Raw genomic sequence first — 16521 nt, forward strand, 5'->3', positions numbered from 1 at the left:
GTCTCCTAACCCGTGCTGCTCAGCCCTGTCTTCAGGACCGGAAATAAAATGCGCGAGGAGAATAAGCCAATCAGAAAGCGCCTCCTGACTCCTTGGGCGGAACAGACTGGCCAATCCCAGGCTAACGCTCTAAAGGGGCGTGGCTAGCAGTGCCTCGCCGCCCGCGCCGCTGTCACCGCCGCTTCTGCCTCTGGTTGGGAAGATGACTGTGGGGAGGTCTGCCGGAGCCCCCGAGTGCGCGGAGTGGAGCCGTGAGGTGAGCAGAGAAAGGAGGAAGCAGGATGCCTCAGAAAGGAATCCCCAAGAGAGGAAACTGTTTAGCGTTGCCGTGGAGACAGAGTCAGGGGCGTGTCGCCGAAGGGCGTGGAATTAAAATTGCCTGCGGTTAGGCATTGAGAGAATCTGTCTTGGGGACTTGGACCACTTGCTTCTTGTACCAGGCTCTGACATCGGGGAGCGTAGCAATAACAAACCACGAATTAACTTTCAAAATATTAAAGTGATCTCCATCTTCCTAAAATTATCGAGAAAAGGCAAATCCAAAGGGCAAGTCATTGCGTGCGACTGAGGAGGTGGGGGAGAAACCGAGAGGCTTCTAAAGGCTTCCAAGGTTTTTGTTGTTATTGTAGAGCAAGAAAAATGAACCAAAATTTACTGTAGTGATGAATGCGCAGCTTTGCGAATATACTAAAATTCATTAAACTGTGTACGTGTCTCCGCTCAACCTCATTTTTCTAGAAAAGAAAACAGACAGATCAAACAATTTGCCCCCAAATCTACAAAGATAGAAGGTAGACTGGCGGTTGCTTAGGGCTGACAGAGGGAAAGACGATATGGGAGGGTTAAGGGAAATAAAAAATGCCTACTAAAGGCTATAGTGTTTCTTGAGGGCAATGGTTCTCAACCCGTGAGTCCTGACCCTTTTGGAGGTTGAATGACCCTTTCATAGGGGTGGCATATCAGATATTTACATTATGATTCCTAACAGTAACAAAAGTACATTTATGAAGTAGCAACAAAAATAACTTTATGGTTGGGGGTCACCACAACTTGAGGAACTGTGTTAAAGAGTCGCAGCATTAGGAAGGTTGAGAACCACTGCTTTAGGTGAATGATGAAAAATGTTCTGAATTTGCACTGTGAGAGTTAGACAACTCTGACTATATTAGAAACCGGTGGGTTATACACTTCAAACAGTTGAGTTGTATACTGTGGACAGTGTGTTTCAATAACGTTGTTTTTAAAAGAAAGCGCCAGCATGATGGCTCAGACCTGTAATCCCAACAACTCAAGAAACTAAAGCAGAAGGATCAAGAGTTCAAGGTCACCCTTTGACCCTGTCACAACAGAGAGAGGGAGAGAAGAAAAGGGGGGGGGGAGGAGAGAATTGTGCCCTAGATCACATGCTCTTCAGCAACAGAGCTATGATCACAGCACATACATATCTTTAACTCGGATGGACTGCTCCAACTGCAGCTAAACATCTATAGTGTCGTGTAGTGTGTGTCCCGTCCCCCCCCCCCCCCCCCCCCCCCCCCCCCCCGTCTCATACCTGCCAAATCTAAGGACATCTGAGGCCACTGTCCTTCAGCCAGCCCAGCCTTCTTTCTGTCACTACCAGATTCATTTGAGAAAGTAAAAATCAGCCTAAAACTGGAAATCAGACATTCCTGACTTCAGTGGTTCCGTTTACCTTTCAACTTTATAATGGTGGAAAAGCAACATGCATTCAATAGAAACAGTACTTTAAACTTTTGTTTTCTATTTTTGTGGTACTGGGGACTGAGCTTAGGACCCTGTGCATGGTAGGCAAGTGTTCTACTATGGAGCTAAATCCCTCGCCCCAGATTTCAGTCTTTCTCTACATAGCAGTAGGATACTCTGTGTTGGGCAGTGACAGTGACTTGCAGCTTCTAGTGAGTTACACAATCAGGAGAGTGGACAATGGCTATTTTATAAGTGTCCTGTGTTGGTATGCTAGGTGCTCATTAGGTTACTGTATGAGTGCACTTTTATTTAAAATACTTTAACTTAGAATGGGTCTGTCTGAACATAACCCATCGTAAGTGAAAGAGCATCTCTGTCACTCAGACTAACAGATACAGCCAAGGCCAAAAGCAAGATTACCAACAAAACAGTGTTTCTGGGGGTTCTATAACATAGTTGCAAAATTGCTACTTTCTTCTAAGTGATTATGCTTACTTATCAATTGTTTCCCTTTGCCTTGCTTTATTCTCACTTTTTCAATGAAAAAAAAATTGCACAAGTATCCACCTTTCTAGACTGTTCTCTTCATCATAGCACCTGTCCAGAGTTGGCTCCTCTTCCCCTAACCCTCTTCTCAGAATACGCTGATCCTAGAAACTTATCCCCACTCATTTGCTATAGTTTTCCACAATGTTGAGCAACAAATTGATGAATTTAATCCTGATTATTGGTGCATTCCTGGTGACCTCTGACATCTATCGGCAGAAACGCTTTCCTGGGACACACTCATGTTATCCTATTTTCCACCTGCCCTCACTAGGATACATGCTTCATGACCTACTAGGAGCTCGACCCATATTGTCTTATATACAAATGGATGAATGTAGTTTTGATGCTGGTGCTTTACAGTGCTGGGCATCAAGGCCAACCCTTGAGCCTGCTAGGCAAGGATTCCACCACCAAGCTTCACTCCTAGCCCTGGAAGGATTTCAAAGCTGGTTGGGAGTTCTACTCTCCATGTAGCTCTGTCACCTAGACACATCACTCTTCCTGTTAATCACCCATTCCTGGTAACGGTGTGGAAATTGGTTAGGATATGAGGAAAGTAAGAGGGTCGATGGGGAAATAAGGAAGATGGGTAACAATTACATAAATCCCAAGTAAACCTGGGAACAGAGTGTAGCCAAGGTCATGGGCAGGACTCCTGGAGCACTGAGAACAGAATGTGCGGTTCCAATTAGGTACTCAGAGTGCTTTCTGTGCTGAATGGAGCAGGAACTGGCGCTAGCTCTTCAGCAACCTTTGCTGCCCATAGTCAGGCATCTAATACCTCGTGTTGTGAAATGTCTTTTGAGTGAAGAACACAGCTTACTTTTCTTTGCCCCTTCTTAGTCCCCAATATACTGAGGCTTATTCAAAGTAAAGTTAAAGTCATTTTTAAGTACCTTTGAAATTAGAGTTTAACTGATTATTGATTTCTATTTTGTTTTAGATATTTCCCCCCAAATCCTCCTCAGACACTGAGCCAGAAGATGAGCTGTCTGGAGAAGGACTGCTTTTGCCCAGAGCTGGCAAACTCCATGAGTTCCTCAGCCCAGAGGAGGAGACAGATTCTTCTTCTGACTCCACTGGGAGCTTTTACAGGACCTTACAGGTTCGAAAGCAGAAAGGAAGCTGGAGTCTAGTGGGGTCTCCCTTTCCATCTGACCCGGACAGTGATCAGAATGGCTCTGAAGATGAGGAAGACTTGGAGAGTTTCTTCCAAGACAGGAGCAGGGGGAAACCACAGGTCCAGGACCCTTCACCTCTCAGGTAAGACATTGCACTCAGTGGCTGCCACACTCCGGCACTCCAGGCCAGTCACGCCATGTCTCAGGGCCTTGCCTTCCCCTCTGTAAGACCACCTCAGCAAGTTGTCCCTTATCTAAGACTTTAGCTTGAGTTTTCCTGCCTGGCCCACAGTCAGGACAAATCTCTCTCACCTGCCAGTCCCAAGCCGCTCAGACCCGACCAAGTAAACACAGAGACTTATATTGGTTACAAACTGTATGGCCATGGCAGGCTTCTTGCTAACTGTTCTTACAGCTTAAATTAATCCATTTCCATTAATCTATACCTTGCCACATGGCTCGTGGCTTACCGGCAACTTCACATGCGGCTTGTCATCATGGCGGCTGGCAGTGTCTCTCTGACTCAGCCTTCCACTTCCCAGCTCTATTCTCCTCCTTGTCCCGCCTAGACTTCCTGCCTGGCCACTGCCAATCAGTGATTTATTCATTGACCAATCAGCAACACATTTGACATACAGACCATCCCACAGCATAAGACCCAGCCCAGAATTAGCTCTTGGATCCAATCACATGTTGTGATTCTTTCTATTATTTATTTATTTGTTTGTTTGTTTGTTTTGTTTTTCGAGACAGGGTTTCTCTCTGTTGCTTTGGTGCCTGTCCTGAATCTCACTTTGTAGACCAGGCTGGCCTCGAACTCACAGAGATCCACCTGGCTCTGCCTCCTGAGTGCTGGAATTAAAGGTGTGTGCCAACACTGCCTGGCTATTTATTTATTTTTTAATGGGGTGTGTGTGTGTGTGTTCTATATGCTTTGGAGCCTGTCCGGAACTCACTCTGTAGACCAGGCTGGCCTCGAACTCACAGATCCGCCTGCCTCTGCCTGCCACCGCCTGGCCTGTGATTCTTTTTAAAAATGTTATTTTATGTCTGCGGGTGTTTTGCCTGCATGTATGTGTACCATATACATGCCTAGTGACCACGGAGAACAGAAGAACTTTGGGTTCCCTGGAACTGAAGGAACAGACAGCTCTGAGCTGCCATGTACATGCTGGGAATCGAACCCAGGTCCTCTGGAAGAGCAGCCAGTGCTCTTAACTGCTGAACCATCTCTCCAGCCCACGTGTTTTGAGTCTTACCCAGCGATCCTAAATAACTCTGGGCAGCACTTACTCAGTGGAAGCACTGGAGTTGACCAAAGGGATGCCTTTCCTCCCAGAATGTCAAGGCATTGTCTGTGGCCCAGTCTGCCAGTGCACATATATATGCTTTGTCTTTTGTTTTGTTTTTTCCCTTCTTTTTGAGACAGAGTCTCATGTAATCCAGGCTGGCCTGAAACCCCTGAACTTCCCAGTTACACCTCTCAAGGGCCTGGATTACAGGCATGTGCCACCACACTGGCCTGTATCTCATTTGATATGTACTCTCTTCCCAATAACCTTGTAAGTGGATATTATGTTTGCCACTCTGCATGGGAAATCCAAAACCCTCAAGGTGTGAATTGGATCCTCTGACTCTGCGGCCCTGTGCTGCCACCGCTCCACACTGTTGATCTTATGCAGTTGTCAGACTGCAAGGGGCAATTCCTGCAGGAATTCCTAGGAGATAGTTCCTATTGGGCTGCTGGGATTGCCTGTGGCAAGAAGGGAAGCCTAGCTGGTAAGGTTAAGAACTTAGAGGCCTTTGGGGCTTTGGGGTCAAGGCTAAGAAGCTGGCCAGGGAGGCTGGGGAGGGGGCTCTCCGAGGAGCCAGGCCTCCTGACTGCTGGGTCCCCCCATAGCACTGCTTTCTCCTCCAGGTGTGGCTCCATGAGGCGCTGCAGCTCCATGACCAGCCTCCCCTCTGACATTCCCAAGGTTCAGATCCTGCCAACCTCAGACTCTGGGCCTCCCTCCCAGCACAGAAGTGTTTCCTCCTGGGCATCCTCCATCACTGTCCCTCAACCCTTCCGCATGACACTGCGTGAGGCCCGGAAGAAGGCCCAGTGGCTGGCCTCACCTGCCTCCTTTGAGCAGGAGAGGCTGCAGGCCCAGAAACAGGGCCAGGAGGAGGCAGAGTGCTACCGGCAGTTCCGGGCCCAGCCTGTGCCCGCGCACGTCTACCTCCCACTCTACCAGGAGATCGTGGAGCGCAGCGAGGCACGGAGGCGTGCAGGGATCCAGAAGAGGAAGGAGCTGCTTCTCTCCTCCGTGAAGCCCTTCAGCTTCCTTGAAAAGAAAGAGCAGCCAAAGGAAGCTGCTCCACAGAGAGACTCGGCTGCAGTGGCTCAGGCCAAGGTCCCCCTAAAGAAGGCCACTAGAAGGATTCCCAAGGCCATTCTGGAACCAGCCCTTGGGGACAAACTCCAGGGTAAGGATACTCTTGGCACCCCTGGCTACCTCTGGCCTGGGGTCCCCAGAGGCACTGCAGGGATTTAGGATGAAGATTCAGGGACTACACTGGTGTGGAGATTGCCCATGCTCCGTGTAGGCCAGCAGAGAGAGTTGGGTCTGTCCGAGGTGGTTCTCAACCTTCCTCATGCTGTGACCCTTTAATACAGTTCCTCATGTTGTGGTGAGTACCCCACCCCCGCAAACTATAAAACGATTTCGTCGCTACTTCATAGCTGTAATTTTGCTACTCTCATGAATTGTAATGTAAATATCTGACTCAGGCTACCTGATGGGGTCGAGGCCCACAGGTTGAGAACCACTGATCTATAGGGAGGTCCTACAGCAACAGCTCCAACCCCACCCCCCTGCCCCTTCCCTCAGCCCCCACTCCCAGGCTCAGCCTGGTGACCTGCCTGTGTAAGCACACGTGAAAGCCTCTGGCCTGGCCTAGGTATGGAAGCAAAGATCATGACATGTAGACCCTCCTTCCACCAGCCAGTGCCTTTTCCAGCCTGCTGCCTCTGGGAAGGCCAGCTCTCCCTCCCTCATCCTGCAGAGGGGCTAATCACTTGGGGGCTGATGGTTAACTTGTTCCCGTTATTCACCACTGGCTTTAGCACGCTGCTGCTCTTAGTGTTTAAATGAGGGTAAGTTTGGGCCTGTGGTTGCCTGTGCCTGTAATCCCACCTACTCAGGAAGTCAAGGCAGGAGGTTGGATAAGTTGGAGACCAATCTGGGCTACATAGGGAGAGCCTGTCTCAAAAGGGGGAGACTGTTCTCCAGACCTGCCGCCTCCCCTCTTCCTTCACTGCCCTCTTCACAGAAGCGGAGCTCCTCCGGAAAATTCGAATCCAGATGCGAGCCATGGACATGCTCCAGATGGCTTCGTCCCCTATCAGCACCTCCAGCAGCCGCGCTCCCCGCACCGCTGCCCGCACCCAGGAGGAAAAGCTGAGCTTTCTACAGACCGAGTTCGGATTCCAGCCGCGGGTGAACTCTGTGGTCCCTGACTACGAGGGCCTTTACAAGGCTTTCCAGAGAAGAGCGGCCAAGAGAAGAGAGACCCGGGAGACAACTCGAAACAAGCCCTTCCTGCTCCGGACTGCCAACCTGTGCCACACTCCGCGGTCCTGTGAGGCCACTGCTGCTGGAGGAGGGAGGATGGGGACCCAGGCAGGTAGCAGGGCGGGCCCATGTCTCAAAGGAAGGCACTTGTCTTGACATTTTTCTGTCTTCAGTTTTATTTTTTGAACATCTGCTCAGTTGCACGCAGAAACACATTCTGTAAACTGAAAACAAGAACATTCCCTTTCACACCTCCCTAGAGGCATTTCTGCAAATGGAAGTCCAGGCAAGTCTGAGAGGCCAGTCTGTCGTGGCTTTGTTTCCTGTCACTGTGATAAAATGCCGTGACCAAAGCAGCTGGAGGGAGAAAGGCTTATTCTAGTCATAGTCTGTGACAGCTGAGGGGTTAGAGAGGCGGGTGCTTGAGACAGCTGACCGCATTTATAGTCACGAGCCAAGAGTGAGTGAGTGCACACCTGTGCACACTCTGTCCACTCTTCTGTGAGTGAGTGCACACCTGTGCACACTGTCCACTCTTCTGTGAGTGAGTGCACACCTGTGCACACTGTCCACTCTTCTGTGAGTGAGTGCACACCTGTGCACACTGTCCACTCTTCCACAGTTGGCAGGTTTAGAGTGAGTTCACACCTGTGCTCACTGTCCACTCTTCCACAGTTGGCAGGTCGTGAGTGAGTTCACACCTGTGCTCACTGTCCACTCTTCCACAGTTGGCAGGTCTAAAGTGAGTGGGTTCACACCTATGCTCACTGTCCACTCTTCCACAGTTGGCAGGTCTAAAGTGAGTGGGTTCACACCTGTGCTCACTGTCCACTCTTCCACAGTTGGCAGGTCTAAAGTGAGTGGGTTCACACCTGTGCTCACTGTCCACTCTTCCACAGTTGGCAGGTCTAAAGTGAGTGGGTTCACACCTGTGCTCACTGTCCACTCTTCCACAGTTGGCAGGTCTAGAGTGAGTGAGTGGGTTCACACCTGTGCTCACTGTCCACTCTTCCATAGTTGGCAGGTCTAGAGTGAGTGAGTGAGTGCACACCTGTGCACACTGTCCACTCTTCCACAGTTGGCAGGCAGGTCTAGAGTGAGTGAGTGAGTGCACACCTGTGCTCACTGTCCATTCTTCCACAGTTGGCAGGTCTAGAGTGAGTGAGTGCACACCTGTGCTCACTGTCCACTCTGCCACAGTTGGCAGGTCTAGAGTGAGTGGGTTCACACCTGTGCTCACTGTCCACTCTTCCACAGTTGGCAGGTCTAAAGTGAGTGGGTTCACACCTGTGCTCACTGTCCACTCTTCCACAGTTGGCAGGTCTAGAGTGAGTGAGTGGGTTCACACCTGTGCTCACTGTCCACTCTTCCACAGTTGGCAGGTCTAGAGTGAGTGAGTGAGTGCACACCTGTGCACACTGTCCACTCTTCCACAGTTGGCAGGCAGGTCTAGAGTGAGTGAGTTCACACCTGTGCACACTGTCCACTCTTCCACAGTTGGCAGGTCTAGAGTGAGTGAGTGAGTGCACACCTGTGCTCACTGTCCACTCTTCCACAGTTGGCAAGTCTAGAGTGAGTGAGTGCACACCTGTGCTCACTGTCCACTCTGCCACAGTTGGCAGGTCTGTCCACCTTAATTAAAACAATCAAGGTAATCCCCCGTGGACATGCCCCCAGGCCTGCCCAATCTAGACAGTTCCACAGTGAGATTCTCTTCCCAGGTAATTCTAGAGTGTGTTAGGTTGATGAAGCCAATCACACAACTCCAGAACTCTTCTCACTTGACTGGAAACATTAGGATTGGTATGCAAGTGTGGGCCTTCAAGTCACTCAACAAGATCTTGTTCTCCTTCTCCCCAGGGGTGGGGGAATAAAGATTCTCCTTTCTCGTCCTTCACTGAAACTGAATCTTAGGACAGAAACTAACCCCATGTCGTCACCAATGCCCGCCCTCCTCTCTTGCAGAAGTCCCCTCGGCCAGCAGCTACACCCCTGCCAAGGAGTCGTTCTCTGAGTGGCCTTGCTTCCTTCTCTGCCAACACCCTCCCTGTGCACATTCCAGATGCCACCAGGAAGAGGGAGTCTGCAGTCCGGTGAGTAAGGAGGCCACCGCAGACTCTGACAGGCTTTGGTCCCAAATGCTAGAGCTGCTCCTGTTGCCGGATTATCAGAAACACCTCAGGGGACTGAAGGAATCCTCTGACGGGGCAGGAATACGTGCTCTCTCCAGAAAATCCTTTTGGGGTCTTAGTCTGTGCAAGACACGGTGTTAAGCCAGAGATGCCCGGAGAACTCAATGTAAACGAAGTCTGAATCTTGGGATTTTTCGGGGTGACTGCCCTGTTATATGAGCGGTGCACACACAGAGGACTATGACGGCACAGGGAAACTTAGGGTGGTGGTCTCCCATCTTTTGGATCACATATCTAAGGTAAAACATGAAGAATAGACTAAGGAGGAAGGGGCTGGGGAGACGGCTCAGTTGGTAAAGCATCTGCTGTGAAGTGTGAGGACCCGAGTTCAGATCCCCGGCCCCCTGTATGTCTGTGTACCTGCAACTCTGGCCTTTCGGGTCAGTGGTGGGTGGAGAGAGGCAAATCCTCCCGCTTGGTGGACATCCAGTCTAGCCAAGAAGGGAGTTCCAGATTCAGTGAGCAGCTACGGTCTTGAACCATAAGGTGGGGCCAGCCAGATGGCAGGGTGGGTAAATGCACTTGCTGACGAGCCTGCCGACCTCAGCTCACTCCCAGGACCCACGCAGTAGAATGTAAGAAGTGACTCTTGCAAGTTATCTCCGACTTCCACTTGCACACTGTGAGAACTGCCCCCTCCAAAGAGTAAAGAGGATCAGCCAGCGGTGGTGGCGCACGCCTTTAATCCCAGCACTCGGGAGGCAGAGGCAGGCCGATCTCTGTGAGTTCGAGGCCAGCCTGGTCTACAAAGTGAGATCCAGGACAGCCAGGGCTACACAGAGAAAACCCTGTCTCGAAAAACCAACAAAACAGCAGCAACAACAACAACAACAAGAGAACGAAGAGGAACAAGTCAGACAAAGGCTGGCGAGAGAGAAGGTTCCAGAACAAGGGAGTGTGTAAACCCTGCCCACGAGACAGTTAGGAGTATTGTGTGTGTTGTCCAGCCTGCTGTCCCTTGCAGTGTGCTCAATGGCCTTTTCTTTCTAAAGCGGAACAAAAGCCTGTGTGTAAGAGGGAAAGGTAGCCACAGGGAATACAGATCAGACTCGGGCATGGCAGCGGGGAGCGGAGCCCACCACGGCCAAGACATGACAGCCATGCGCAGGTGGTCCAGATCTGAGGTTCGTCTTGGAGAAGGGCAGCGCCTGCTGGGAAGCAGGTTCTTGTTTTATATTCCTTTCCTCCTCTTCCCTTCCCCTCCCTTTCCTTTCTTTTCTGTCCTCTTTTAGTTCAGTACTAGAGCTCAAACTCAGGGCCTTGTGCAGCCAAGTGACCTCAAGTCTGGAATTTCTAGCAGTCCAGCTGACCTGACTCTGTGGTGCTCTCATTCAGTCAGCAGGAAGTCCTGCATCAGGGCTCTGAAATGAGCCAGGGAGCTGTGGCTTAGCATGAAGCTGAGCCTGGGCAAAGGCCTGACACCTCAGGGCATCCCAGAGCCTCCCAACTTCTCCTTCAGACGTTGCAGGAATATATTTAGGATACAGAGATAATCCCTCCCTCCTCAGATTTATGTTGTCTAAGCACAGGCCAAGCCCATCAGTATCCCAAGGCCCAGGAGGCGATCACATCTGCTATCCAATGGCAGGGCGTGGACATTTTAGATTAGCTTTTGTGCCTTTCTTCCTGATCTGTTTGAATGTATTTCTAAGTGCAGAGTCTTATTACTTCATCTTTTGGTGGAACCTACCACAGAACTCTAGAATAATTACACAAGTTGAGTGCTCCAAGTTGAACCCACATTGCCTACATTGGAGGAGGCCTGTTTCCAGACCTTTATGGAAGTGGAGAGTTGACCTTTCGGAAACTGGGAACCTAAGTCACTGCCTGACCACTGTTTATAACACAGTGGTCAGGGGCAAACTCAGGAATCTGCCATCCTGGTTCTGATTTTGGCTTTCCCTTTGTATGCTGAGTAGCTATGGACAGGAGGCTTTCTGCCTCCCAGTCCCCTGTGTCAGAAGGAGGCCTCGAGTGTCTACCTCCGTAGGGCCTTGTGAGAATTGCATGAAATGAAATGGTCTTTGGTTCTTGGTAGGCAGCTTGGTAAATGGTAGCTCTAGTACTGCTCCAGATAAGGGAAAAGCCGAACCGACCTAGTGAATCTTAGATATGTAAGGCCATTTTAACTCAGGTATTCTGTCAAAAAATGGGTATCTCTTGGTGGGAAATCACAGGACCCATAGTGCTGAACATCTGATCCTGTTCTCAAGTGCTGGGATTACAGGTGTGTACCGCCACACGCATCCCCAGAATCTTTCTTTCTGGAAGTGTACTTGTGGCAGATTGATAGAAATACCTTATTCATAGAAACCCCAGCTAGGAGCCGAAGATAGTTAAGAGTATGTATTGCAGGGGATGTGAATATGGTTCCTAGCACCCACACTAGGCAACTCACAACTGCCTGTCACTCCAGCTCCAACAGACTTGATGCCCTCTGCATCCTGGGGGCACCTGCACTCACACCTGCACACATCCCTGCCCCCCAAATATACACATAAACAAACCAAAAAAAAATCTTACCAAAAAAAAAAAAAAAACCACTTAACTGATTTTCCAGAGAAGTTACTAAGTTACTTACAAACACACCCAAGTTATCTGTTATTTTTGCTCTCTCCTTTAGAATGTCACTTGAAAAAAAGGACAAACCAGACATTCAGTGGTTGGAGATGCACAAAAAGAACTGTCAAGCCATGTCTAAATCTGTGACCTTGCGGGCAAAAGCCATGGATCCCCATAAAAGTCTGGAAGAGGTGTTCAAAGCGAAGCTTAAAGAGAACCGGTCAGTGTCCCCAATGTTCAGAGGGGTGTCTGTCTTAGGTTACAGCACATCACTGGCTTTGAAATAGCAAAATGGAGTCAGGGTAAACTGAGTCATCAGAGTCAGTCAAGGATTTTGTTTGGCAGGCAGTTGGAATTCAGTGTACATGGGGATAACTGCTTAACTTGAAGGAAGGGTTTTCTAATTGAAAAAGATTGGTTGCTTCTAGAAACTTTGTTAATTCCAGGAACAATGACCGTAAAAGAACAAAGGAGTATAAGAATGAGCTGGAGGAAATGAAGAGAAGAATACAAACAAGGCCCTACCTCTTCGAGCAAGTTACCAAGGTAAAACCCAGACCCTTCTCTGCCTTGGGTCAAGTGTCTTAGAAACTGTATTAAAGAGTTCCTTAGGACTCAGCTATTCTAAACTGAATTCCATGATGGTTAATCTTTTCAATTTGATTGTACTGAATGACCTAGAAAGTTAAACAGTACACTTCGGGGTGTGTCTGCGAGGGGGTTTCCAGAAAGAACTAACTGTGGGCAGCATGATCTCATAGGTTGGGAGCCCAGGTGATAAAAGGCACAGGCACAGGGACATTCTCTTCGATTCCGGGCCATCATGACATGCACAGCCTCTGCCATATGCTTCCCCCTCCATACTGTTCAGAAGGTCAAAGTGACAGGGGCAAGGGACCGTGGACTCAGACTTCTGCAACCACAAGCCAAAATAAGTATTTCTCTTTTTTTTTTTTGAGACAGGATTTCTCTGTGTAGCTTTGGTGCCTGTCCTGGATCTTGTTCTGTAGACCAGGCTGGCCTCAAACTCACAGAGATCTGTGTGTGGCTCTGCCTCCCAAGTGCTAGGATTAAAGGCATGTGCCACCGCCCACCTGGCTTCTTTTCTCTTTCTAAAATGTAAAGACATTTGAGACAGGGTTTCTCTTTATGTAGCTCAAGCTGACCTAGAACTCACTGAGCCCAGGCTGGACTTGACCCCACCACCCTCCTGCCTTAACCTCCCCTGATCTGGGATTACAGACGTGCACCACCACACCCGGTTTTTACATTGCTTCTGTCAGGCAGTTAGTTAATGACAAGGGCTATTTGCTTTTTTAAATTTTGTTTATCTTTCATTTCACATGCATTGGTATTTAACCTGCATGTATGTCTGTGTGAAGAGCGTCAGAGTTACAGACAGTTGTTAGCTGCCATGTAGGTGCTGGGAATTGAACCCGGGTCCTCTGGTAGAGCAGTTGGTGCTCTTAACCGCTGAGCCATCACTCCAGCCCCGGGTTATTTGCTTTATTAATGCCATTTTACTCCAAATATAGGTCCTTAAAGGTCAGGGTGCTTTTAAGCACCCCACAAAGTTCTTTCCAGATTAAGTGGCTTTCCAGCTGACAAATTCATTTGAAAACTTTCTCTGGACTTTAAGAGCTCAATTCAATTAAGATCTCCTGAAAGAAGCTCTGGAGCCCTTGAACACCCAGAGACCTGCCCCAGGCAGTTAAGTGCTGTGTCTGGCTCCGTGGTTCACTGTGGGCAAGAGCTCCATCATACAACATGTGTGATATTCCTAGGTAATGGTGGGTCTCCTGCTGCAGATGCCCCTCCCCCATGCTGGACCATCTAGACTTTACTTAGGCTGACCTCTTTAGGTTCATTTTTGTCAAGTAAGCCTATTCTTCTTTTCCCAACAGACCTTTCCACATTCTAGAACAAAATACAAACAGTCTGTGGTTTTGTTCTTGAATACACAAAACAAGACAGGCTTCTTCTAGCTCTCTGCAAAACAGAGAGGCTGCTAAATATTTGTAATATGTTAGTCTTCCTGATGATGATTTGGTGCTTTTCAAGGTGTGGCTCTAAAGTTAATTAACAGTGACACCTCTCAGAAGTGTTAGAACACAGACTTGTAGGCCCCATCTGAGACTAAATGAAAACCTGCTTTTGAACAAGATCCCCATGGGACGGACTCCTTTACCAACTATGGCTATAAAATAAGGCTCTAAGGAAATTTTGTGCCAACTTTGGTCTAGCACTGAAGGTGGGGGGTGGTGGCAGGGGCATTATTCTAAAGACTGATTACCCAGGTAACTCAGAATCACAATTCGAAAGACTGCTGCAGTCAGCCGGCTTCCACTCCACAGGCGCTCGCCAGGAAAGAAGCAGAAGAGCGGTATCGGCACACCCTGCGGCAGGCGGGCCTGGAGGAAGAGTTTGTGATAACCAAGAGTCAAGGCACACAGGCTGTGCAAAGCAAGGAGGAAGGCAAAGTCAAGGATTCTCATAGGTAAAGAGAGCCTGGACCATCCCGTAGCTCTACCTCGCTATCCGCAATGATGCCACTGGGAGCAGACTTAGAGAAGTCACTCATTTTGAGATTGCAGTCCTGTGCATACCTAACAACTCGTCCACACACCTCTGAGCACACATCTCTGCTTGTGAGATGATAATGCTGCTTGTCTGGCAGACCTCCTTATGGCTGACTCCCTGGCATCACCTCTTTCATAACTGATATAAAGCAAAGAGAGAAGAGCAAAATATTACTGTTATTTCCAATTTTATTGTTTTAAGTCCATGTAATTCCTGTTTTTATCTTTAAAATTCCATTTCTGCCAAATAAAATAATGAAAATGTTGAGACTATTCTTAAGCCTTACATATCCTTTCAATTTAAAATATTGTTTTTTCAGCATCCATGAAACTATAAAACTCAGCATCGGAGAGTCATGGCAGGATTTAGAAGACTCTAGACCAGCGTGCTGACCCAAGGAGGAGTTGGAAGAGCAGTGGCTTGAACAGCTAACCAGACTGCTTGTTGAAGCAGTTCACTCATCATTATCCCATTTGATCATCAAGCAGCCAACTAGGTGAGGAGCTTGAGTTTAGAATCATGGCTACTGTTAGGGAATGGGAGGCAGTAACAACAGAAATGGCCTGCAGAGATCAAAGTGGAGTGGAGGGTGGAGGGGTCCTAGCCCAATGTTAAAGGTTCTTGTTTTGCACTTGACACTAAGGAGTAGGAATAGGAAATAAGGTCCATACCTATGGAGTAGGTATAAGAGGAATGCAGGTAGAAAAACAGGTAGCAATAAGGAAATGGAGATCCAGGACCACGGGACCGACACATTCTCATCAGCAGCCAGAAATCTTGCGTCCTGGCAAATAAACATTTAGGAATACTGTGTGTGAAATAAAATATATTTCTCTTTAGTCCACATCTGCAGCCTTAAGCACAGGCTTTATCATTAGCATCTGATTGACACATAGGGACAGGTCAGTTTCTATCCCATACCTACTGTACGCCCTGTAGCACCCCTCTGGGTTGTTGACAATAAAAAATGTTTCTAGATATTGCCAATGGCCTCTAGAGGGCAAAAAAGTCCTGGATTGAGAATCTCTGCTGCAGAAAGCAAAGACTGGCAATGGTGGAAAATCAAGTCATTGCTATGAACTTGGTTTCCATACTATAGGATAATTATGCATGCCAATAACAGATTCAGAGCAGCAGCTCTTCTCTGCCACTTTGAGAACACAGCACTGTTTGCATGTGTGTCAGCATAAAGCTCACCTTAAATAAAACTTCTGTGACCACTACGACTTTGTACTAATAGTGGATCTTTGGGGTGTCTTTCTTGTCAATAACTGTGCCACAGGCAATGGGCCAACAGAAGCCTATTTCTCATGTTTAACAATTTCTGGAAAAATCCGAATTACCCTTTTTTTTTTTTTTTTTTTAAAGATTTATTTATTTATTAGATATATAGCATGTATGACTGCAGACCAGAAGAGGGCACCAGATCTCATTACAGATGGTTGTGAGCCACCATGTGGTTGCTGGGAATTGAACTCAGGACCTCTGGAAGAGCAGTCAGTGCTCTTAACCTCTGAGCCATCTCTCCAGCCCACCGAATTACCCTTTTAAGACAAGGTTTCTCTGTGTAGCTCTCACTGTCCTGGAACTCTCTATAGAGCAGGCTGGCCTCGAATTCAAGAGATCCAGCTGCCTCTGCCTCCTGAGTGCTGAGATTAAAGGCGTGCACTGCCACCAGCTTAGGTTTGCCAGTTCTAATTAAAAAAAAAAAAAAGACACTAGTTTCAGGTTTTCTTTTTCAAGACAGGGTTTCTCTGTGTAGACCAGGCTGGCCTGGTGTCCAGTTTTCTAAGGCTCCTCAGTTCAGTTTTACCTATGTAGTAGCCTAAAAGTCAATCAGTGCCCTATTTTATGGTAGTAGTGTTTTCCCTTATTTTTAAAACTATGTTGTGTATGTGTGTGTTGTGGGGGGTATGTGCACGAAGCAAGTACCCACAGAAGCCCGCAGAGGGCATCAGATCCCCTGGAGCTGGAGTTAGAGGGTGTTGTGAGCTGTTTGTGTAGCCCTGGCTGTTCTGGAATTCCCTATGTAAATCGGGCTGGGCTCAAACTCAGAAGTCCGTCCTCTGAATGCTGGGGCACCACCACACCTGGCTTATCAGTGTCGTGTCTCTGTGTAGACTTGACTGCCCTGGGACTTATGTGACAAGGCTGGTCTCAAACTCCTAAGAGATCTGACTGCCTTAAAGGCATGAGCTCCTATCCCTCTCTCTTCAGTGCCATATCTTAAAGAGAAAGACTGGATTATTTTCT

The 16521-nt window shown here is 48.3% G+C and overlaps 1 protein-coding gene across 3 annotated transcripts; it reads left to right on the top strand.

Annotated features, from left to right (window-relative positions):
* Positions 1-122: 122 nt before the first annotated feature.
* Positions 123-15491, top strand: Fam161b (FAM161 centrosomal protein B). 3 transcript variants are annotated; one of them, XM_052739305.1, is made up of 9 exons: positions 123-256; positions 3200-3519; positions 5278-5846; positions 6693-7042; positions 8900-9027; positions 11750-11908; positions 12135-12234; positions 14043-14185; positions 14588-15491. In XM_052739305.1, exons 1-9 carry the CDS (start codon positions 203-205, stop codon positions 14658-14660), a joined length of 1896 nt encoding a protein of 631 aa, XP_052595265.1. In that variant the 5' UTR covers positions 123-202; the 3' UTR covers positions 14661-15491. The 3 variants fall into 3 exon arrangements, with proteins under 3 accessions (XP_052595265.1, XP_052595267.1, XP_052595266.1); XM_052739306.1 differs by having other exon boundaries at positions 124-256; positions 5296-5846; XM_052739307.1 differs by lacking the exons at positions 14043-14185; positions 14588-15491 and adding an exon at positions 12450-14029.
* Positions 15492-16521: the final 1030 nt, after the last annotated feature.

This window comes from Peromyscus californicus, unplaced genomic scaffold, assembly GCF_007827085.1.
Source record: "Peromyscus californicus insignis strain IS unplaced genomic scaffold, ASM782708v3 Scaffold_15__1_contigs__length_86483966, whole genome shotgun sequence".
Classification (NCBI taxonomy): Eukaryota; Metazoa; Chordata; class Mammalia; order Rodentia; family Cricetidae; genus Peromyscus; species Peromyscus californicus.